Source organism: Hylobates moloch, unplaced genomic scaffold (assembly GCF_009828535.3).
Source record: "Hylobates moloch isolate HMO894 unplaced genomic scaffold, HMol_V3 SCAFFOLD_8, whole genome shotgun sequence".
Taxonomy (NCBI): Eukaryota; Metazoa; Chordata; class Mammalia; order Primates; family Hylobatidae; genus Hylobates; species Hylobates moloch.
The window spans coordinates 51776322-51800811 of record NW_026652283.1 but is presented as its reverse complement, the minus strand read 5'-3'; the positions used below and the strand labels follow the sequence as shown (position 1 = coordinate 51800811).

The 24490-nt window shown below is 40.6% G+C and overlaps 1 protein-coding gene across 2 annotated transcripts in view; it reads right to left on the bottom strand.

Annotated features, from left to right (window-relative positions):
* Positions 1-24490, bottom strand: part of RNF11 (ring finger protein 11) — a 52274-nt gene that overhangs the window by 6518 nt on the left and 21266 nt on the right. The window contains exons 2-4 of one of the 2 annotated variants that reach the window (XM_058442407.1): positions 12593-12762; positions 11237-11559; positions 9244-9417 (exon numbers count right to left, since the gene is read on the bottom strand). In XM_058442407.1, the coding sequence (XP_058298390.1) occupies positions 11388-11559; positions 12593-12762 (342 nt within the window). In that variant the 3' untranslated portion in view covers positions 9244-9417; positions 11237-11387. Of the gene's footprint in view, positions 1-9243; positions 11560-12592; positions 12763-24490 lie in introns of both variants that reach the window. The other variant, XM_032160814.2, reaches the window with a different exon arrangement.

Sequence of the window (24490 nt, the reverse complement as noted above, 5' to 3'; positions counted from 1 at the left end):
CTACTCCAGAGATGGGAAGTGAAGCCTGCACTGAGGCTTGATGCATAGCAAGTCATGTGCTAGAAGGGGCTTGGTATAAGACAATAAGAAAGAGGATCACTGGCAAACTGGGAAGCATATGATGCCAAAGGCACTAAAACCTGTTTTATAGTTTAAGCACTTATGAGTGCTTGGCTAAGCACATCACATTTGTGGGTCAAAGTGACCCACGGGCCACAGCTTTGTCCTCCTGGTACTGAGATGACTTCCTACAGTTCTCTGGAAAAGAGGTTGTGAGCAAATTCACAGTATGAGAAAGCTGGTTTACTAAAAATATCCAGACTTTTTTTTTTTTTTGAGACTGAGTTTCACTCTTGTTGCCCAGGCTGGAGTGCAATGGCGTGATCTCGGCTCACCGCAACCTCTGCCTCCAGGGTTCAGGTGATTTTCTTGCCTCAGCCCCCCAAGTAGCTGGGATTATAGGCATGTGCCACCACCCCCGGCTACTTTTGTATTTTTAGCAGAGACAGGGTTTCTCCATGTTAGTCAGGCTGATCTCGAACTCCCGACCTCAGGCTATCTTCCCACCTCGGCCTCCCAAAGTGCTAGGATTACAGGCCTGAGCCACCACGCCCGGCCTAACCAACTTTTAAGTTCGATTAATTACATGGGATAGTGGATAAAAGCACAATATATTCAACTTAATCAAACTACTTCACCCTATTTAGAGAATCAGTTTAGTCTAAGGCAAAATGGGGTTTAATGCCAACTGCTTCACAAGGGTTGTTGAGGACAAAGAGCAAGCATGTAAATAAATAGCCTAGCATGGCCCCGAGTATACAATATTCAGGTATATTTATTGGCTTACTTCTACTGTGCGAAGGCAATGGTGGATTTGACCTGATGGATGACTGAATCGGGGGCGCTAGTGCCACAGTTAAGCTTTCTTTATCTCTTGGCTTTTGCCCCTGTGTTAGATTCTTTTGATCTGGCTTCTCTGCATGGCAGGAGTACATGGCACTTTAGGTCTCATGTCCTTATGGCATATGGCCAGTGAAGCCAAGGGCTGCTTTTCCTAATTCCAGTATGAACAATACCAGATAAGGACAATTAGTCTGGCTTGGCTCAAATGTCCATCCCTTAGGCAAGTGCTTCTCAAAGTGTGGTTCCCGATCAGCATTAGCATCCCCTGGGAACTTGTTAGACATACAAATTCTATCCACCCTGACCGAAAAACTGTAGGTTTGAGGCCCTGAAATCTGAGGTGTTTTTTGTTTTTTGGTTTTTTTTTTTTGAGACACAGTCTCCCTCTATCATCCAGGCTGGAGTGCAGTGGTATGATCTTGGCTCACTGCAACCTCCGCCTCCCGGGTTCAAGCAATTCTCCTGTCTCAGCCTCCTGAGTATCTGAGATTACAGGCTTGTGCCACCACGCCTGGCTAATTTAGTAGAGATGGGGTTTCACCACGTTGGTCAGGCTGGTCTTGATCTCCTGACCTCAGGTGATCCTGAGGTGACATGAGCCACCATGCCTGGCCACAGTCTGAGTTTTAAAAGACCTGTAGATGGCCGGGTGCAGTGGCTCATGCCTGCAATCCCAGCACTTTGGGAGGCCAAGGCGGCCGGATCATTTGAGGTCAGGAGTTCGAGACTAGCCTAGCCAACATGGTGAAACCTGTTTCTACTAAAAATACAAAAATTAGCCGAATGTGGTGGTGCATCCCTGTAATCCCAGCTACTTGGGAGGCTGAGGCATGAGAATTGCTTGAGCCTGAGAGGGTGGAGGTTGCAGTGAGCCAAGATCGCGCCACTGCACTCCAGCCTGGACAAGAGGGAGACTGTGTCTCAAAAAAAAAAAAAAAAGATCTGCCGATGAATCTGATGCACACTGAAGTTCGAGACCCACTGCCCTAGAATGGCAGTGAGGTACCACAATTGGCCTACCTTCAGACATATGCTCAGTGGGGGAATTACTAAAAGGGAAGACACTGTATTGGACAAACAAAAACACCATAAATCCACTATTATGTCCTTTCTTTCAAAAGTCGATAAACAGGAAGAATGACTTACCCCATTCCCAAGAACAGGGGAGGATGACAACAGTGGGTGTACTGGTTAGAGACAAGGCTTATCAGAAAGCTGCATGTTCAGGCCAGGTGCAGTGGCTCTCACCTGTAATCCCAGCATTTTGGGAAGCTGAGACTGGGTGGATAGCTTGAGCCCAGTTTGAGACCAGCCTGGGCAACACGGCAAAACTCCATCTCTACCAAAACACACACACACACACACACACACACACACACACAATCAGCCAGGTGTGGTAGCATGCGCCTGTGGTTCCAGCTACTTGGCAGGCTGAGGTACCATTGCATGAGCCTAGGAAGTGGAGATTGCAGTGAGCCAAGATTGCACCACTGCATTCCAACCTGGGTGACACAGTGAGTCTTTGTCTCAAAAATGAGAGACAGTTAAAGAAAGAGAAGAAAATAAAGAAGAGAAAGAAAAAGGAAGAAAGAAGAGAAAGAGAAAAGAAAAAGAAAGGAAAGAAAGAAAAGGAAGGAAGGAAAGAAAGAAGCAAGCTGCACCTTCAAGGAGAGCTTTGCCTTTGTTGCCCTTCTCCTGGCCACCCTCCAAACTCTTCTTTATAAGATCCCTATTTTGCAACAGGAAACTCCTTGAGATGTTAGTTAGCTCAGATTTCTAAGGACCTCTTTTTCCCCATTTTCTCCTTCCCTTCATTTAATACATATCTGTTGAACACCTACCGTCCTGCTCTCATGGAGCTTGTTCTGAAAGTGAAGTCATAGAAGTTAACAAAGAATTAGAGCCATGGAGTAAATACAGTCATCTGCCACATAACGATGTTTCAGTCAATCACAGACCATATATATGACGGTGGGTTCATAAGATTTTGATGGAGTTGAAAAATTCCTGCCAGGTGCGGTGGCTCACGTGAGGTTGGGAGTTCGAGACCAGCCTGACCAACATGGAGAAACCCCGTCTCTACTAAAAATACATTAGCTGGATGTGGTGGCACATGCCTGTAATCCCAGCTACTTGGGAGGCTGAGGCAGGAGAATCGCTTGAACCCGGAGGCAGACGTTGCGGTGAGCGGAGATCGCACCATTACACTCCAGCCTGGACAAGAGCGAAAGTCTGTCTCAAAAAAAAAAAATAAGTAAGAAAAATTCCTATGCCCTAGTGATATAGCCACGCTAAGTTTGTAGGGCAACACATTACTCACATTTGTGGTGATGTTGGTGTAAACACACCTACTGCATTGCCAATCATCAAATTTTTTTTTTTTTTTTTTTGAGATGGACTTCCACTCTTGTCGTCCAGGCTGGAGTGCAGTGGCATGATCTCAGCACTCCAGATCATTGCAACTTCCACCTCCTGGGTTCAAGTGATTCTCCCGCCTCTGCTTCCCGAATAGCTATTACAGGCATGCGCCACCATGCCCAGCTAATTTTTGTATTTTTAGTAGAGATGGGGTTTCACCATGTTGGCCATGCTGGTCTTGAACTCCCAACCTCAGGTGATCTGCCTGCCTTGGCCTCCCAAAGTGCTGGGATTACAGGCGTGAGCCACCATGCCCAGCCCAGTTGTATACAGTTATAGCACATACAATTACATGTGGTACATATTACAAAAGTTTAAAAGTTAAAAAAATTAGAAAGTTTATAAAAGTACAGTAAGCTGTTAATTATTGAAAAAAGAATATTTTAAATAATACACAATGTAGCCCAAGTGTGGTGTTTATAAAGTCCACAGTAGTGTACAGTAATCTCTTAAGGGATTCACATTCATGCACCACTCACTCACTGATTCACCCAGAGCAACCTCCAGTCCTGCAAGCTCCCTTCATGGTAACTACAGGTATACTGTTTTTATCTTTTACAGTTTTCTATGTTTAGATGCACAAATACAAGCACTGTGTTACAATTGCCCAGGATATTCAACACAGTAACACGCTGCCCAGGTCTGTAGCCTAGGAGCAACAATATCATCTAGGTTTGTGCAAGTACATTCTATGATGTTCCATGAGGACAAAATTCCTAATTCATGCTTGTAAGTGGGATGTATCTGGTCTAGAGGATAAGAAGTCAGCTATCTGAACAATGTGGAGAAGAGAGCTGCAGGGCAGAAATAATAGCACAAAAAGACTCGAGACAGGAAGGAACTTGCCATTTTAGAAGGCACACAGATGGCCCATGAGGCTAAACGGTTGATTCAAATGAAAAGGCAAAAAACCAACTCATCCCTGTTAGGGAGTTTGAGTTTTATGCTCTGCGTTACAGGAAGCTATTAAAGTTTTAAGTTGAGAAATGACATCAATTTATTTATTCACCTTAATTTAACTGCTGTGTGAAGAATGGATTATATAGGGTTAAACATGGAAGTTAGTCTCCAGCACCAATTGCTTCTGGTTTGTCTAAACCATAAAAATGCTGCATCTTGGCCGGGCGCAGTGGCTCACGCCTGTAATCCTAGCACTTTGGGAGGCTGAGGCGGGTGGATTGCCTGAGCTCAGGAGTTCGAAATCAGCCTGGGCAGCACAGTGAAACTCCATTTCTACTAAAAATACAAATTTTAACTGAGCATGGTGATGTGCCCTGTAGTCCCAGCTACTCAGGAGGCTAAGGCATGAGAATCACTTGAACCCGGGAGGCAGAGGTTACAGTGAGCCAAGACTGCACCACTGCACTCCAGCCTGGGCAACAGAGCAAGACTATGTCCAAAAGAAAAAGCTGTCAATGCTGTCAATATGCTAAGTTATAATTAGGTGCTAAGACTCAATATGAGTAGGTATTTCATGTTCTTTGCTCTTCACAAAAAATCAGAAATCCAGTTTATTAAAATCCATGCCCAGGACCAGGATTTCTTACTTCAAGTATATCTTCAAAGCCATTAACTCAAAGTTTAAGAAAGAGCCCTGAGAACAGGACTTGCAAAAACAGCCCATCTGAAAATGCCTTACTAGAATAGCACCTGTCTCACAACCAGAAATAAGAATGCCGGCTGGGTGCGGTGGCTCATGCCTGTAATCCCAGCACTTTGGGAGGCTGAGGTGGGCGGATCACCTGGAGGTCGGGAGTTCGAGACCAGCCTCAACATGGAGAAACCGCGTCTCTACTAAAAATACAAAATTAGCCGGGCATGGTGGCGCATGCCTGTAATCCCAGCTACTCGGGAGGCTGAGGCAGGAGAATTGCTTGAACCTGGGAAGCGGAGGTTGCGTTGAGCCATCATGCCATTGCACTCCAGCCTGGGCAACAAGAGCTAAACTCTGTCTCAAAAAAAAAAAAAAAATGCCTATGAATTATTCTTCCTCGTGTCAAGATAACACTACAGATAGTGACGAGTATAAGCAAGCGGCACGAAGACCAAACCTCTTCCCTTCCCCACACCTTGCACACTGTAAAGTTGTAGCTGTTAACTTATGATGTGTTTACTCAGTTCAGCTAAGCTTTTGCATAGAGGATCATCACTCTGCACTGTTTCAAAGCTGAAGGCCTGGCTCCAATTCTGGGGTTGGCAGAATGTAGCCTATTCCTGCACCTCATTTGGATAATGCTGGAAGCCAATCTCAGGTCTTTCTGATAGCATAGTCCAGGCTTCTCAATTCACACACTATGCTTAAAACTTGCTTTTGGGCCCTAACTGACCAGATTAGCTACTGTGGTGGCCTCCAGTGAGAAGCTGAACTTTTTTTGCACAGCCAACCAAATCTTCTCACAGGCATTCAAAGTACACACTGCCATGACAAGACTCTTAGGGAGGCCCCTTAGTTATCTTCCTCAACTTCTTTTTCTCAGTGCTAAGAGATGTGCAGCCCATAAGCACCAATATTAGAGAAGGGGTTCAAAGCAAATAGGCACTGCTCCTTTCATCACAATCAGTTTTAGATGCCTAAAACATGTGCCTTTGCTAATACTCCTTCATTCAAAGAGAAAAACTTCTATGCACCCAAAGATGACTAAATGTACCAGTGAACAGTAATTTTTCTTAAGAAACAGAAATGTAATGAAAAGGTAATCTCGACCATACTTTATTAAAAAACTGTATGTGAAGAAACAATAAATGGCTTTAGTCAGTTAATAACATTAATCAGATGCATCCAGCTATTGTCCTAAGGCAGTGCCAGGCTGGGAGCAGTGACTCAGGCCTATACTCCCAGCACTTTGGGAGGCTGAGGCAGGAGAATCTCTTGAGGCCAGGAGTTTCAGGCCAGCCTGGGCAACATAGAGACTCAGTCTCTACAAAAAAAAAAACATTAGCTGGATGTGGTTGAGTGCACCTGCAGTCAATCCCAGCTACACGAGAGGCTGAGGTGGGAAAAATCACTTGAGCGCAGGAGTCTGAACTTACGGTGAGCCATGATCAAACCACTGCATTACAGCCTGGGGGACACAGTGACACCCTGTCTCCAAAACAAAAGCTTGTGCCTAACTGCTCAGTGTGATAAAGCAAACAAAAACAATGTGGGCAATTAAAATGTGCAAATAAATCTCAAACCCTTTTTATAATTCACTGGTGCCTCTGATGGAAGAAGGTTGTAAAATCAGGAAATAGGTTGTAAAGGGACTTATCTGGATGCTCTGTATCTATGCTAAAGAGCAAGGAAATAGGAAAAGGACAAATGAAGAGCAGAAAGTCTAGATAATCGTGCCTGGACAATCCATCTCTGAATAACCAACAAGTGCCCAATACTGCTTCTAATTTCTCAGGAAACGAAAAATGAACCAAACCTGTATTTCACAAGTTTGGGAAGGGATCATCTACCAATGGTTCCAATACCTGCTAGTGCATCAGAATCACTTAGAGAACCTGTTACAAATGATAGATGGCCAGGTATAGTGACCCACGCCTGTAACCCCAGTACTTTGGGAGGCTGAGGTGGAAGGATCATTTGAGCCCAGGAGTTCGAGACCAGCCTGGGCAACATGCCAAAACCCCATCTCTACAAAAAAATTACAAAAATTAGCCAGGTGTGGTGGCATGTGCCTATAGTCTCAGCTCCTTGGGAGGATCACTTGAGCCTGGGAGGTGGAGGTTGCAGTTGTGCCACTGCCCTCCAGCCTGGGAGATAAGAGTGAGACCCTGTCTCAAAAAGTTCTGTTTCTCCTCTGCCACTCTGATATGATAGGGGTCTCCATTACTAATAAACATCCAGAGCCCTAGGTAATTACCTAGGTTGTGCTGCTCTGGTTGTCCTGGCCTCTGAGAACAACTGATCTACCAACACTCCCATGGTGGGGAAAATGTGGCTTAGAGAGACAAAATGAGTGAGCCAAGTGAGCCGTGATCACACCACTGCACTACAGCCTGGGAGACAGAGAAAGATCGTCTCAAAAAAAAAAAAAAAAAAAAAAAGTACAGAAGGACGGGTCAGATTGTCTTCTCTCTTCCTGCCCAGTAAAAGAGCAGTTGATATTTAAAAGAAAAAATATTTTAAAAATAAAAATATAATAAAAACTAAAAAACATAGAAGAGTGTTTACTTAAATTCAGATAGGTAAATTTAACATTACTTGAAGAGATATTAACCTAAAATCCAACTTTTCTTGTGTCCACAAATTTTAAAATTAAGGCTTAAAAAATTAGGTGAGGTTATTACACTAAGATGCATTTAATGCAACTTTCATCAGTTGACTCCATGACTGCTACCCACTGCTTTTGTAAGCAGAGATAGCCACCAACTATTTTTGTGACTTATGCTGAAGAAACATACTTTCTCTCGTTTACCACTTCCAGTCTCAAGACCTTAGGCAGCTCTCCTTTCGACTACAGTATCACCAACTCTATCCATGGGGTATACTCTCTAAGAACCCCACTGCATATCTCAAACTGTGGATAGTACAACATACATACCTACACATACATACCTATGACAAAGTTTAATTTACAAATCAGGCACAGTAAGAGATTAGGAACAACATTGGTAAAACAGTAAGTTTTTGTCTTTTTCTTTTGAGACAAAGTCTCACTCTGTTGTCCAGGCTGGAGTGCGGTGGTGCGATCTCGGCTCACTGCAACCTCCGCCTTCCGGGTTCAAGTGATTCTCCTGCCTCAGGCTTCCAAATAGTTGGGATTACAAGTGTGCACCACCATGCCTGGCTAATCTTTGTCTTTTTAGTAGAGACGGGGTTCACCATGTTGGCCAGGCTGGTCTCAAACTCCTGACCTCAAGTGATCCAACTGCCTTGGCCTCCCGAAGTGCTGGGATTACAGGTGTGAGCCACCATGCCCGGCCAAGATTAAGTGTTTTTTAAAAACTGTATTTACAAAAGTTATAACAATAGATTGTAATAAAAGTTACGCAAGGCTGGGTGCAGTGGCCCACGCCTGTAATCCCAGCACTTTGGGAGGCTGAGACGGGTGGATCACCTGAGGTCAGGAGTTCAAGACCAGCCTGACCAACATGGAGAAACCCCATCTCTACTAAAAATACAAAATTAGCCGGGCATGGTGGCACACGCCTGTAATCCCAGCTACTCAGGAGGCTGAGGCAGGATAATTGCTTGAACCCAGGAGACAGAGGTTGCAGTGAGCCGAGATTGTGCCATTGCACTCCAGCCTGGGCAACAAGAGCGAAACTCCGTCTCAAAAAAAAAAAAAAAAAAAAAAATTATGTGAGTGGTATCTCACTCTCAAAATACCTTTTTGCACCGTAGTGTGTGGGTATGTGAAATGGCAGAAACCGTGGATAAGGGGGATTACTGTACTTTATTAAGTGTTGCTCCTTTTTAAAAATGAATGCTTATGAAGAAGATTTGTAAGCATGTGATCTGTTACCTCAATGCTTACTATTGCGTGAAATCATACTGTTTTATATCACATGATAAACACCAATAGTAGGGGGCGAGTCTTCTAGTACCGACTGAGGAGATTCCCTATCAAGAAACTCACAGAATTTTTTAAAAGTTTGTGTTAGCTAAACTACAAATATCTCAAAGTATTTCAACTTGTTAGGTTTTGCATTCAAAAGGGTAAGATTCTGTTGTTTCTTCCTGGTTAGGCTTTTCAGAAATTTCAAATCCCACAGCCAAGCTTGAACATATCTTGCCCATATCTAAATCAAGAGATTACAGCTATTGTTTGGTTTTAGAAACTTTGGTGCTATCAAGCCTAAGTATATGATTAAATGATATTAAATGCCAAACAATAAAAAATACTTCCCACGGGTATATATATATAGAGAGAGAGATATTTTAAAATAATCATACACAACTTTTTAAAAGATTATATGGGGAATACTTACGTAATCAACTCTAACTTTAGCCCTTCGCAGCTGTATTATAACTTTATCAACTTACTAAAAGTCAAAATTGATGGTTCTTAACATTGTACGTTGAGAATACAAAGTGCCTAAAAAAAGACACATTCTGCCCAATGCTAGTTCTTTCAATATTACCACCAAACTTCTGTGAAAGACCTGTAATGAAAAGAAAGACTAACTGCAACATGGAAGATGCTTTTAAAAAAAGTTCATTTGCCAATTTTAACAATCTAGAAAAAAAGAAAGTCTGACTATAATACTTGATGACATAGACATTATGTTTAAGTAGAAAACACAAGAATAAAAAAACCAATTATCAGAAAATATTGCACAACTTCAGTTGTTTCCTCCAAATTTGCTTTATGTAATTGGGTGGATATAAATTAATAAACAGAAATTTAAGCAAGATACACGTAACAATTTAACAGAACCTGATAATCTAATTTCTTTCAATTTTTCTCAAATTCATCTTTAAGTCTTTCCATCATGGGGCTCATAAGGAAATTTAAGCAACATATGGATACTACAGTTGAATGTCAAATCTTTACGAAGTACTTATGACATACTACATTCCTCTATAATGCAATTATGAATAACCTTCATGACACTGTGTTTTGTATGTAGAAAAGTGTTAGAGTTCAATATTCAACTCAATATAAAATAATAATAAGAAACACTTCTGATATTAGGTTGAGACCACTTTTCTTTTTGCTAATGAATGATTTTTTTTAGCTGTAATATCACTGAGGTGAACCAATAAGTCACCTTTGAGTACATATGAAAAAATAAACACATGCTAAATGGATAAAACATTACTACTACATCTTTACTAGACCATCTCTACCTCTACCACTTCAGAAGCTTAGAGATTTAAAGTATTCTTACATTAACTGCAAGAAACAAAGGAGAAATTCCTTCTTTTTTGAGATCACAACTATGAAGTCATATGGTTATACAAATTCTAAGTTTGTGTGCAAAACATAAAATACAATTATCTTTATTCTCCCTGCTTAGTTTTGTCAGTCAGCTAGCAGGATGTAATAGATACCTTTCCAAGAAACAGAGACTGAGATGTGTTTTATATAACTTCAATAACCTCAGCACTACAGTAATGAGAGATGCAGTATCCTTTTGCTATGGTTCAAGACAAGACGGAAGGAGGTCAGAAGAAAGAGAATAAGTCAAAATTTTTACAACTGAGTAACTATTTCTCATTAGGTCTCACCACGGTGCCATCTTCATTTTTACATAAATGTGGTGGCATAATTCAATCTCAATAAATCAGAATTCTTAATATTTAAAATTTAAGTTGACTTTCCATTATCACCATATTAACAACCAAAATAATTAGATAAAACACATAGGAAAGGGTAATATTGAACCCCACTTTAATAGAGTTGGTTTCTTGACACATTAACTTATTTTTTATAGAAAAGGGATAGTGCATCTCAGTTTGCTTACAAGCTAGGAGATCACTTTGAATTCTGCATTTCCTAACTGCAAACAGAATATAGCACTTATAACAGGTTATAAATAAACTGGTTTTCAAGCATAGAGCCAGCCCCAACGATAATAATACACTATTTAAAAAGACCTAAGGCAATGAATTCCATTTCCAATGGAAAAAAAGAACTGTGCAAACAAGCTTAAAACTACTTTTTTGTGTGTGCCAGTGTTATAAAATGTAGCTTTTAATAAAACCTTGACCCAAATGCCAGCAACTTCAGAAAAGAATTTGGGTGGGGAAGGAGAAGAGAGGAAAGTTATTTCATTTAGGAAAAATAACTACTATCTTTTTCCTAATCTTCAATACACACAATTTAAACAAATACAGCTGCTGTAACACTTTACACAATTCCTATGTACTGGAGCAATAACAAGACCTAAATACAATTATATTTTTAAACATTGGGTCAAGGCTTTACATAAAAATACCATCCTACTTTTCCCACTAAGTTTCTAAAATATCACGTACTTTTCCCCCCAACATCTGCAGCCATCCAGGAATTTTAAGGAAACTTTTGTGCATGATCTTAATTCCTAATCCCTGGCTCTTTGGGCTCAGTGACAAAAGATCAAAACCACCAAAATGGTGGTTCACTTGAAGTCAGATGAGAGACCCTGGCTCAATTAGTCTCATAGGATGAAAGCAGTGCTGCATCAACTGGCTCCATGCAGGAGGGGCACGTGAAGGATCTCATCAACCAGTCATCTATACAGTCCAGGTGATAGATGTGCATGCACGGCAGAAATCGAATTGGGTCCCCATAAACAAAGTCCATCATACAGATCACACACCTGTTGGGAGCAATGGAGAGAAATCAGAAGGCATTTTCAGAAGTGTCCTATTCAGAAAACTCTTTAAATCCCATTAAAGACAGTGTTAATCTGAGCAACACATCAGAATGCTTTGCTTGTCATCTTATCACCAAAGCATGCAAATTGAATTTTTTCCTAATGTTGATCTGTCCACAGGCTCTTATTTCAATTCCCTGAGAATTTGCAGGACTTAGGAACAATCAACAGAGAAATGGATTACATATGGATCAAGTCTACTGCTGTGCTTGTAAACAGCTACATATTATAGCAGACACCTGAAAGAGAATGGGATTATTTTAGGTAGAAAAGCATCAGTTAGATCAACTTTGTTTTCTCGCACTATTTAGCGTAATCCTGGACTGAGACAATTTTCATTTTAATAACTGTAAAATAGAAACACTAACTTCAGCCAACTTTGTTTCCTTGTGCTATTTAGAGTAATCCTAGAGTAAGATAATTTTCATTTTAATAACTGTAAAAACAGAAACACTAATTTCAGCCTACTTACTGGGTTGCTGTAGTTAAAGCTCTCTTCATTAACATTAACTTTCTCTCTTTTTATTTTATTTTATTTTATTTTATTTTATTTTTTGAGACAGAGTTTCAAGTGATTCTCCCACCTCAGCCTCCCAAATAGCTGGGATTATAGGCGCGTGCCACCATGCCTGGCTAATTTTCGTATTTTTAGTAGAGATGAGGTTTCACCATGTTGGCCAGGTTGGTCTTGAACTCCTGGCCTCAAGTGATCCCCCCCACCTCAGCCTCCCAAAGTGCTGGGATTACAGGCATAAGCCACTGTGCCCGGCCTGTGAACATTCTTAATTACTACATAACATTCTCTTGCTAATAGCCAGTAATAGAGCTATGAAAAAAAATTAAACATTCTCTTGCATTAAGCAAAGTGTTTCAATATATTAAATGTCTGACTTTCTAAAGTGCAGGAGAAAAGGCAAATTTTTCAAAAGCAATCTGAAAATAAAACTTTGAAATGTACAAATTAATTAAAACTTACTCCCGGATCTTTTTTTCTGATCCATCTCTTCCAGGGTCATAAACTCCTTTAGGCAGATGTTGTATAAGGCCTATTCTTTGAGCTATCCTAATTTGTTCCTCTTCAGTCAGCTGAGTTGCTAGCCGAGTCTGGCTAGGTGTTGGGTGGTAGACTGGAACTGGAACTTGTTCCTAAAATATTAAAATATAGAGGAAAAAGATTATTTTTTAAAAACCTTTCGAGGGCTTATTTTTTGGTCAGAGATAGAAGGGAAAGGGAGCCCTGGGAGGGGTAGGAAGCTGGGCTAGTGTTTGGCTGTATGATTGTGTTTCATCCTGCCTTAACTTCAGCTACTAGAATAAAACATACACACACCAAAACATTCTTATTCTGCCTAAAGGATATAAACACAGACTTCACTGAAGAACTGGCATGGAATGTTAAATCAACTATTTCCACATGATAAGAGACCAGCCTGGACAACATAGCAAGACCCCATCTCTAAAAATAATTTTAAAAACTTTTTAAATGGACTGGACTATGGCAAAAATAAATCTGAAAGTTATCTAAGACTAACTTTCCCATTTCATAGGACCAAGCTTGCCTACAGTCACTAACTGACAATACTGAAATTAGAATTCTGCTGCTCCTAATCCAACTGATTTTTTACACGACAAAACAATTCATTCAAAGGAATCGTGTGTATAACCCCCACCTTTTTTTGAGATAGGGTCTCCCTCTGTTGCCCAGGCTTAAGTGCAGTGGCACAAACACAACTTACTGTAAACTCAACCCCTGGGCTCAAGCAATCCTCCAACCTCAGCCTCCTGAGTAGTGGGGCCACAGGGGTGAGCCATGGTGCCTGGCCTATAATAATATTTAAAACTGAGCAACTCTGATGGAATGAAGCTGGGATGGAGTGTGGCCTAGAAGGGATGAGGCTCCCCATTCCCAAGCCCTCACCTTGGTTACCTCTGCAGAATCCTCAGAATCAACAGAACAGTCTGAAAAACACTACTATCTCAGAAGATGAGATTTTCAGTCTGAAGAATTAAATTACAAGATTTCAGTCTCAGCTCGGCTACTTACTGTGATTGCTCGGACCAAGTCTCTTAATGTCTTTGAATAAAGCAGATAACAGCACCCACTTTAGAGAGTTGATATAATCATGAGATAACTAACAGCTTTGTAAATGCCAATATTTGTAAATTGTTCTAACATCTCCCCATCGTCATAATTCTCCCCATCATGATTCTCTGCTTTGCAGACTTTAAGCTAAGTGCTACTGTCCTTGGCTTTGGTCCTGGCTTTCTGGCTTCTCTTTGAAGCCGGCTCTGAGTTCTTCAACCCTTGAATTACCATTTCCAGTCTAGACTACCTTCCTGAATCTTAGCCTCAGTCCTAGTTGACCAGTTTTGATGAGCTGTCATCCACATGCAAACTGGGAACAAACTGGTTTAAGACTAAGATAATATAAAGGGTCTCTTAAATCCTTGAACCTAACAAACAAAAATAACTAAATTGTTTTAGAGAAAATAAACTCCAACTATGGGTTTTTCAGAGACTAGATTTCTTCAGTCTTGTGGTTCACATATGTGTAGAGAACACAGAAAGGAGAACAGAAAAGACAAGTTCTACTTTATGGGGAAACATTAATAAACATTAAAGAAGAAAATAAAAACTATATTTTAATTCATGTTATGAGTGTATTTTCTCCTTTGGCATTTTTTTGTTAAAACAAAGGAACCCTCTATACATCTTTTAGATATTTAAAATGATTCAACAATCTAATTTCAGTTTACATGGTTCAGAAAACCATAGAGGAAAGGAAATGACTAAGACCTCCTGATATTTTAAAGATGAATGTGGCCTCACCCTTCTTACCACACATGCCTAATTTTAAATTTTAATTCTCATGATACTTGTTTTAAAATGGCTTGATATCTGAGTTATCAATTTTTTTGTAACTAGAGAGCCACTGATTTTCTAGGCAGCAAAATGGAATCTTGATTCAATTGTTGTCTAACAGACACTGAGTGAGTAGAAGATTAGACAGGGGTATAAAAACAACAATTTTAAAAGATGTGATGGCTGGGAGTGGTGGCTCATGCTTGTAATCCCAGAACTTTGGAAGGCCGAGGCAGGCGGATCACCTGAGGTCAGGAGTTCGAGACCAGCCTGGCCAACATGGTGAAACACCATCTCTACTAAAAATACTAAAATTAGCTGGGCGTGGTGGTGCACGCCTGTAATCCCAGCTACTCAGTAAGCTGAGGCAAGAGAATTGCTTTAACCCAGGAGGCAGAGGTTGCAGTGAGCCAAGATCTTGCTACCGTACTCTAGCCTGGGCGACAGAGCGAGACTCCATCTTAACAACAAAATAGATGTGGATTTGGGGGTGGTTCCCACCATTCCCTATCTGCAGACACTATATGGTTTATGTTCAACACCTGCTTTCCCTCTGAGAACCTGGAATTTTGTCATATGTTAGGCAGTGGGTGCCTAATCAGTACCTGGGGCACTGAGTCTCCAAATGAGCTTCTCTGGCAGAAAACCTTTCACATATGTTGAAGGAATTAACCATGTCCTGTGTGACTCCACTAGGAGATAACTCTTGGAAGCTTGTGCTTAGTTCCCTTTGGACCAAAGCACCTTTCCCCTTAGCTGATTTTGCTTTGATTCTTTGCTGTAACAAATCATAGATGTGAGTAAGATTATATACTAAGTCCTATGAGTCCTCCTATTGAATCAACAAACCTGGGGACTGTTTTGAGGACCTCCAATGCCAGTGCTAGGTTGTGCTCCCACTTTATATTTGCAAAGCTACTGTGTTTCGTCCCCAGCTGAAAACAAAACAAAACAAAAAAACAAAAAACTAAGTATTTTGATTAGCCTATTTCAGGGCCTAAATATGGACCTAATGATAAAAGGTATACAAACACATCTCACTGCAACCTCCAACTTCTAGGCTCAAGTAATCCTCCCACTGCAGCCTCGCCAGTAGCTGGGATTACAGGTACACATCACCATGCCCAGCAATTTTTTTGTTTTGGTAGAAACAGTGTCTCACTGACTAGGCTGACCAAACTCCTGGCCTCAAGCAATCCTCTAGACTTGGCCTCCCAAAGTGCTGAGAATACAGGTGAGAGCCACTGTGCCCGGGCTATCTGGGTAGTTTGATAAGGGCAGGGGCTATGTCTGTTTTGCTTACCAATGTTTATTACCTACTCAGCACGGTATCTGGCACATAGTTGGGACTCAACGTAATTATATAACTGAATAATCTAAATCAAAGCACTTATGTTCTTGCAATATACATTATATACATATTAGAACTTTGTAGATATGCTATGAAAAATTGCTAATGCGCCTGGCACAGTGGCTCACGCCTGTAATCCTTGCAGTTTGGAAGGCCAAGACAAACAGATAGCTTGAGCTCAGGAGTTTGAGACCAGCCTGGGCAACATGGTGAAATCCCATCTCTATAAAAGATAATAAAAATTAGCCAGAAGTGGTGACGTACACCTGTACTCCCAGCTACCTGGGGGACTGAGGCAGCAGGATCGCTTGAGCCCAGGAGGTTGAGCTACAGTGAGACGAGATCACACCACTACACTCCAGGCTGGGTGACAAAGTGAAAGAAAAAGAAAAACTGCTAATGATTTGGATTAAATAACAATAACAAAAAGAAAAACTGCTCTCAAAAAGAAAAAAAAAGAAAAACTGCTAATGATTTGGATTAAATAACAATAAAACCAAAAAGGAAACCTTGATATAAATTACACCCAACATTCTCCCAAGTGAAAATACCTGGGTTGTTGTCTCTTTCAAAGCTCCACCTACCCATCCCACAGGAACTTCAATAGGTCCAAAACCAAACCAAATATACTTCCTTCCACATGCTTCTCCAACTCAGAATTTCTATGCCCCCTACCTAGGTGAATGAACAAAAACGCATAATGGAAAGAGTACAGGCATTCCCTGGAATTTCTGCTCTGGTATTTAATTATGTATGTGGCCTTACGCAAGCTTCTTAATAACTCTGAGCATTAAGGTTCCTCATCAGCATAACAGACAAAATACCTATCTTAATAAAGCGTTGGAGGCCAGGTGCAGTCATTCACCTCTAATCCCAGCTACTCTGGAGGCTGCGACATGAGAATTGCTTGAACCTGGGAGGCGGAGGTTGCAGTGAGCTGAGATCATGCCACTGCACTCCAGCCTGGCCCACAGAGCTAGACTCCGTTAAAAAAAAAAAAAAAAAAAGTATTGTAAGGAATAAGCAGATAAGTAAAGCACTTACCAAGATAAGGGCTTAATATATGGGCTCTTCTCTAATGACACCACTAGTCACTGGAGATAGACATCTCATCCTTCCTGATTCCTCTGACTTCTTCTCTTCCCTTTTCCACTATCATCTACTTAAATGTCATACAGTCTTACCTAATTTCCTCACTGTTGATTAGGAGACACATGGGCTTGCCCTGTGAGTTTAAATTTTAAGATGGAATTCACAGAGAAGCAAATTTCAAATAAATTTAAACAATCTTTTCCTTAATACTTTCTTTAGTTCTCCATATGTCTGCATGCAAAAGAGAGAAAGAGGGAGAATCCAAAGGAAATCATCTGCCTTTAAGAAAAGGAGAAAAGGAATAATTTAAAATTAAAATATGCATTGTGGAAAAATGCAGCAGCATGGAAGGGGGTAGAACAGAAATGGAAGACAGGGTTATAAAATATGCTGAAGCAGGACAGAAGAGTCTTTTTTTTTTGGAGACAGGATCTCACTCTGTCACCCAGGCTGGAATGCAGTGGTGTGATCTTGGCTCACTACAACCTCCACCTCCCAGGTTCAAGCAATTCTCCCACCTTAACCTCGAGTAGCTGGGAGTACAGGCACGCCCCACCACGCCCAGCTCATTTTTTATTTTTAGTAGAGACAGGGTTTCACCATGTTGGCCAGGCTGGTCTCGAATCCTGGCCTCAAGTGATCCACCTGCCTCGGCCTCCCAAAGTGTTGGGATTACAGGCGTGATACAGGTGTGAGCCACCGCGCCTGGCCAGAAGATAGGGTCAAACACCAAAAACAGCAAGGTCTGATCTGATGAGAAAAATCTCTGAAGCATTCTGGTTGTCTGTTAATATATAAATGAAGCACCTCTAAAATGATGGATGTTGTCAAGAATGTATCGGGCCCTAATCTTAGGTGTTTAAGCCAAGAAAGACACAAAACAAGTGAATGTAAAACGTGTCTGTCTGAAGGGCACTACATTAAAAGTTGGATTCAATTTAGGGAATGTGATACAATTTCAGAAACGAAAACAATGCAGTGGGGAAGTGCCTAAATAATGTGCTGAGGCTGGAAATAGTACAAGTCTGGTTTGTGGTGAAGGAAAAATAAAGTCACTGCTAAAGCATGCAGCTTGTCACCAAAAGCTGTATCTTTTCCTCCAGTAGGAAATAAGAGCCAGCTCTTCTGATCTTTCTCTTTATATCCTTACAAGCTGCTGCTGGCACCACCTTCTTCCCAGCTGCAGTCTCCTACTGGGAAATGTTTTCTCTGAATTTTGCCAGACTGACATTTAAGACCATAAAATGGAGGATTTAGAATAGTTGGTCTCAATGTATATTCTAGTTCTGATGTTCCATGAAATCTTGACCAAAACAAAAACCCCCAGATTAGCACTGATGCAGTTCCTGAACAATTACACACAGAGATTTAAAAGCTAGCATCACATCTATCTTCCTTATATATATACATATATATATATATATATTTTTTTTTTTTTTTTTTGAGATAGGGTCTCATTCTGTTACCTAGAGTGCAGTGGCACAATCTTGGCTCACTGCAGCCTTGACGACCCTCCGGGCTCAAGTGATCCTCCCACTTCAGCCTCCTGAGTAGCTGGGACTACAGGCCCATGCTACTATGCCCCGCTAATTAAAAAAATAAATTTTGTAGAGACAGGTTTTCACTATGTTGCCCAGGCTGGTCGAGAATTCCTGGGCTCAAGCAATCCTCCTGCCTTGGCCTCCCAAAGTGCTGGGATCCCAGGAGTGAGCAGCCAAGCCCAGTCTTAAAAAGCACATCTCAGCCATTGAGGAAATACAGTATCACGATAAGGTAAAAGGCTTCCATTAACTGTAACACCTTAGAGATATAATTCACATTCTATTTCCCTATTTAAAATACACACTTCAATGGTTTCCAGTGTGTTCAGAGCTATGCAACCATCACTTATCAATTTTAGAACATTTTCATTACCCCCAAAAGTAAGTGTACTCATTAACAGTCACTCCCATAAACTCCCCGGCACTAGGCTACCACTAACGAATTTGCTTTTTGTCTCTATAGATTTGCCTATTCTGGGCATTTCATAGATAAGCATTACTCAGATGTGTGGGTTTCGTTCCAGACCACCCTAATAAAACTGATCAGAGATCACCGTAAAAGATATAATGAAAGAGTTTGAAAGCACGAGAATTACCAAATGTAGCAGAGAAATGAAGTGAGCTGCTGGGACAATGGTGCCAAAAGAACTGTTTTATGCAGAGCTGCCACAAACCTTCAAGTTGTGTAAACACACACACACACACACACAACCCTGTGAAGTGCAATAAAACTGTGTATGGAATCATACTAATGTGGTCTTCATGGCTCGCCTTTCACTTAGCATGTTTTCAAAGTTCACCCATGATGCAGCATTTATCAGAATTGCATTCCTTTTTATTGCTGAATAGTCCACCACCATTTTGTTTAGTCACTGATGGACATGGGTTGTTTCTACTTGCTAGCTACTGTGAATAATACTGTTATGAAAATTCATGTATAAGTTTTTGTAAATGTTTTCATTTTATTGGGTATATATACCAATGAATGGAACTCTGCAAAACCTTTCGTAGAACTGCCAAACTTTTCCAAAGCACCTGCACCATCTTACAATCCCATTGAGAGCTGTATTGGTAAGGGATGGTTGTGTAACTCTGAACACACTGGAAAGCAACGAAGTGTGCATTTTAAAAAGGGAAATAGAATGTTCCAGTTTCTCTACAGCATTGCTTAAACTTATCTTTTTTATTGTAACCATTCAAATGGGTAAGATGTGGTATCTCATTGTGATTTTGATTTGCCCTCTCTGATAGCAAATTATCTTTTTGTTATCTCCTGGACACAAGTCCCTCATCAGACCAATGATTTACAAGTATTTTCTTCGAGAGGCTGAGGCAGGCAGATCACCTGAGGTCATGAGTTCAAGACCAGCCTGGCCAACATGGTGAAACCTTGTCTCTACTAAAAATACAAAAAAAAAAAAAAAAAAACTAGCAGGGGGTGTTAGTGCACACCTGTCATCCCAACTACTTGGGAGGCTGAGGCACAAGAATTGCTTGAACCTGGGAGGTGGCGTTGCAATAAGCCAAGATTGTGCTGCTGCACTCCAGTCTAGATGACAGAGGGAGACTCTGTCTCAAACAAACAAGCAAACAAAAAAAACCCAAATATTTTCTTACATCCTATGGGTTATCTTTTCACTTTCTTGTTCTTTGAATAACAAATTTTAAATTTTAATTTTAATGAAATTCAACTTTGGTTACTTTTACTTTCAGTATCCTAAGAAGTTTGTCAAACCCAAGGTCATGAGCACTTGCTCCTATATTTTCTAAGAGGTTTATAAAGTTTTAGCTCTTACATTTAGGTGTATGAACCATTCTGAGTTAATTTTTGCATATAGTAAGAAAGGGGGGCAGGGCGCGGTGGCTCACACCTGTAATCCCAGCACTTTGGGAGGCCAAGGCAGGCGGATTACGAGGTCAGGAGATTGAGACCATCCTGTCCCTACTAAAAATACAAAAAAATTAGCTGGGCGTGGTGGCAGGCGCCTGTAGTCCCAGCTACTCAGGAGGCTGAGGCAGGAGAATGGCGTAAACCCGGGACGCGGAGCTTGCAGTGAGCCGAGATTGCGCCACTGCACTCCAGGCTGGGTGACAGGGCGAGACTCTGTCTCAAAAAAAAAAAAAAAAAAAAAAGAGGCCCAACCTCACATAACTATGTGGTTATATGTAGGTGTCCCAGCATCATCTGTTAAAAATTGTTTTGGGTCCCAGTGCAGTGGCTCACACCTGTAATCTCAGCCTGGGTAACATGACAAAACCCCATCCCTACAAAAATTAGCCAGGAGTGGTGGTACATGCCTGTAGCCTCAGCTACTTGGGAGGCCAAGGCGGGTGGATCACCTGAGGCCAGGAGTTCGAGACCAGCCTGGCCAACACAGTGAAACTCCACCTCTACTAAAAATAGAAAAAAATAGCTGGGGGTGGTGGTATGTGCCTGTAATCCCAGCTACTCGGGAGTCCGAGGCAGGAGAATCGGTTGAACTGGAGAGACGGAGGTTGCAGTGAGCCAAGACTGCTGGGATTACAGGCATGAGCCACAGTGACAAGCCGTGAAATTTTTATTGAAAAATCTTATCACAGGCTGAGCGTGGTGGCGGGCGCCTGTAGTCCCAGCTACTCGGGAGGCTGAAGCAGGAGAAGGGTGTGAACCTGGGAGGTGGAGCTTGTAGTAAGCTGAGATCGCGCCACTGCACTCCAGCCTGGGCAATAGAGCAAGACTCCATATATATATATATGGGCCCATTTCGTGCTGCAAATCTTATGTCTGACAATTTACCTAAATATTGCAATAGCAAAATTCAACTGAATTACAATACCACATACCTATCAGAACTCTGTGACTCAGAGTTCAGAACTCTCAAAAGGCTTTGTGGTTTCTGGCAGCAATGACAGGAGCTCACTCTGGGATTGCCTCTCACGGATTCTTAAAACTTTTTTTTTTTTTTTTGCCATGGAAACCTTATGCAGTCCAATGAAAGCTATTTCAGATGACATTTTTGAATAAAACACGTAAGATTACTAAGGAAATCGATCACACTGAAAGCAGTCCTGTCCCTGACCTTAAAGGGTCTGTGCTTCTCAATTTTAGTACTCCTCAATCTAAAGATTACTTTGAGATTAAGAACTTAGATCTTACAAAGAGTTCATTATAACATGTTTTAAGGGAGAAACATTTTTGAGAAACAAAATCTAGGGATGAGAAAAAAGTTCAGGTAATTAAACACAGAGGAGGTGGTGCACAGTATATGTGAAAAAGGAACGATAAGCTTACATCAACATTAAAGGTTCTTTCTTTCAATTCTCATGTGCATGTGAATTTCCCGCTAAAACTGACTTTATTAAGCAAATTTGTTCCGAACTTTAAAAAATTTTTTAACTTAAAAAAATGTAAAGTACCTATGTATCTAAACCCCAGAATAGTTTATTCACAAGTGAAAATGCAACTTTCCTCAACTGCCACTGTCTCTGGGATCTCTCTATTGGGAGCTGCTAGAAAATACTGTGATGAGCTTCAGTATCTGGTTTTCCAACATGCCAAATTATTAGAAGTAGGAAGAGGTACTTTAAGGGCAGACACACTAACAGCAGATGAAGAACTGACAATGAGGAAAAAAAAAATCAATAAAAAGTAGGTGCAAGAATCCAAAAGCCTAACAGCTTTCACCCACTAACACAACTGTCCTACATAATTCAAGACTCTGGATGCACTATTCTGTTACCTCCAGGGTATAATAAACGTATCTAATAATAATTTTGAATCAGTAAGATAAAACGACAATGTGCTCAGAAGTCATTTCAGTGATTTCTGGGGAAGGGAGTGAAGATGAAAAGGGAGAAGGTGTGAAAGTTTAAAAGAGGGCCAGGTTGAGAATCAGCCTCAGAATGAAAACACCCAAAATTGAATATTAACGCTTTACAAAAACACACCCTAAAAATTTTAATTAAAGAGAGACAAACAGACATGAGCCTATTTAGAAAATCCCAAGGACTCCAACCAAAACCTCCTAAAATGAATTGAGCAAGGTTGCAGGTTAAAAGAACACACATAAATCAATTGTATTTGTAAATACCAGCAATGAACCGGAAGCCAAAATAAAAAGTTTGAACACCATTTAAGACACCAAAAACATTGAAATGTTTAAAGGTATAAATTTATCTTGTGCAGGATCCGTATGTTAAAAACTAATTCACAAAAAAATTAACACATCAACAATGGGCCTCAGCCAATTAAACTTACAAACTCCTGATTCATAGGACCTAACACCACCTTGCAAACAGGGGTATATCATAAAAATCTAAACAATCCACAAATCTTTCATGTATGGTTTACTGGTTCTTGACAGTAATATCATTTCTGCTTTTAGGGGCTTTTAAGACTACAACTATTGATAGCCTTGAATTGCTACATAAAATTATAAGCACAAAGAGAATGGGATAAGCTTAGTGTTTCTGAAATCTAACGTCTTCTCCTACATATGCTATTTGATCACGAACTTATTAACTGTTTGACAACAAAAAATATTCAATTACTGATTGACTTAAACTTTGACCTACACTCCTCACCAATCTTTAATTCACTGAAGTGCTTTAGAAAAGAACAGGAAAAGGTATCTCTTACTTAAAAAGATTTTGTTCCAGTGGTGATATGATAATCATTGCTTTCATGACCAAAAATCAAAACATATTTAAGAGGTAGTCTAGGAAATTTTAGAGGCTTAAATACAGGAATTTCTATGACATGTAAGAGATTTACAGTGATAATGGATCAAAACATTTAACATGAGAATTTTTGCAGGAAAATCAGGATGGACGAGAAGCTGCATTATACAACATTTTTTTAAAACCCTAATTTATTCTTTCAGCAGAGTGCCACTGCGTGTCAGACACTGTGCCACATATTTCCGTGCCTTAAATTCATTTATCTTTGCAACCATTTGAAAAAGTACAATAACCTCCACTTTTCAGTTGAAGAAACAAACTTAAATTAAGGACCTAACTGAGGTTAGAGAGCAAAAGGGGTTTGCTTAGTGAAGGGTTTCTCAACCTGGGCAATACTGACATTTTAGTAAGACAATTCTTTGTTGTAGGGGCTGTCCTGTACATCACAGGGTGTTTGGCAGTTCTCTCCATCCACTAGATGCCAGTAGCACCCTCTTCCCTGCCACGTTGTGACAACCAAAAATGTCTCTAGACTTTGCCAAATGTTTCCTGGAGAGCAAATTCATCCTGGTTGAGAACCACTGGCTTAGGATCTTACAGTAAACAGGACAAAACAAGGCTGGATAGTTTCTGGTGTTATAAGAAAGCCATAAAGGATGGGATACATGTCCTTTTTCTGGTAGTTTTTTGAACAAGGCCTCCAGTTGTCACATGAAAATGGGGTGGGGAGTGGTGCAAACGCTAAATATACAAAGGCCTAGTGGACATAATACTAAATAAAACACATCAATAAAACACATCCACATTACACTGAAATGAGCCTTAATTGATAGAATTGTGCCTTAGTAGTAACTACACTATAAATTCAAGAGAGAAAGGTTAGACAGAGAGCACAGACTGCCTATCAGGGAGAATGGCAAAAGAAAGGAAATCACCAACTGAGAATAGAAAAGAAGACATGGGGACACTAAAAACATTTTGTTAACTTGAGAAATTTGCTGAGACAGTGCTGTTTACTTCCAAATGAAAAAAGAGATGTTATACATATGGGTATTTCTGATAATTTATGTGCCATATGTTGTGCCTACCTTTAGGATTTATGAAACATTTTTAGAAGACTCATTTCAAAGAAGTCTCATTACTTCAAGTATCACTGTATAACCTACTTAATTCCAATATCCCATTCCTCTCCTGGACTCTACTGGAAATGAACTCCTAGAGGCTCCTGTGACTGCCTTTGAGCCAAATCTAGTGTATTATATAACATTTTCTGCCTCACTGTGCAGTTATCCCTATTGTTTAAATGCATTTCTCCTAGTTGCTCTGCTCTACTGCCCAACCTATTTCTTCATCTTTAAAATGAAGAGG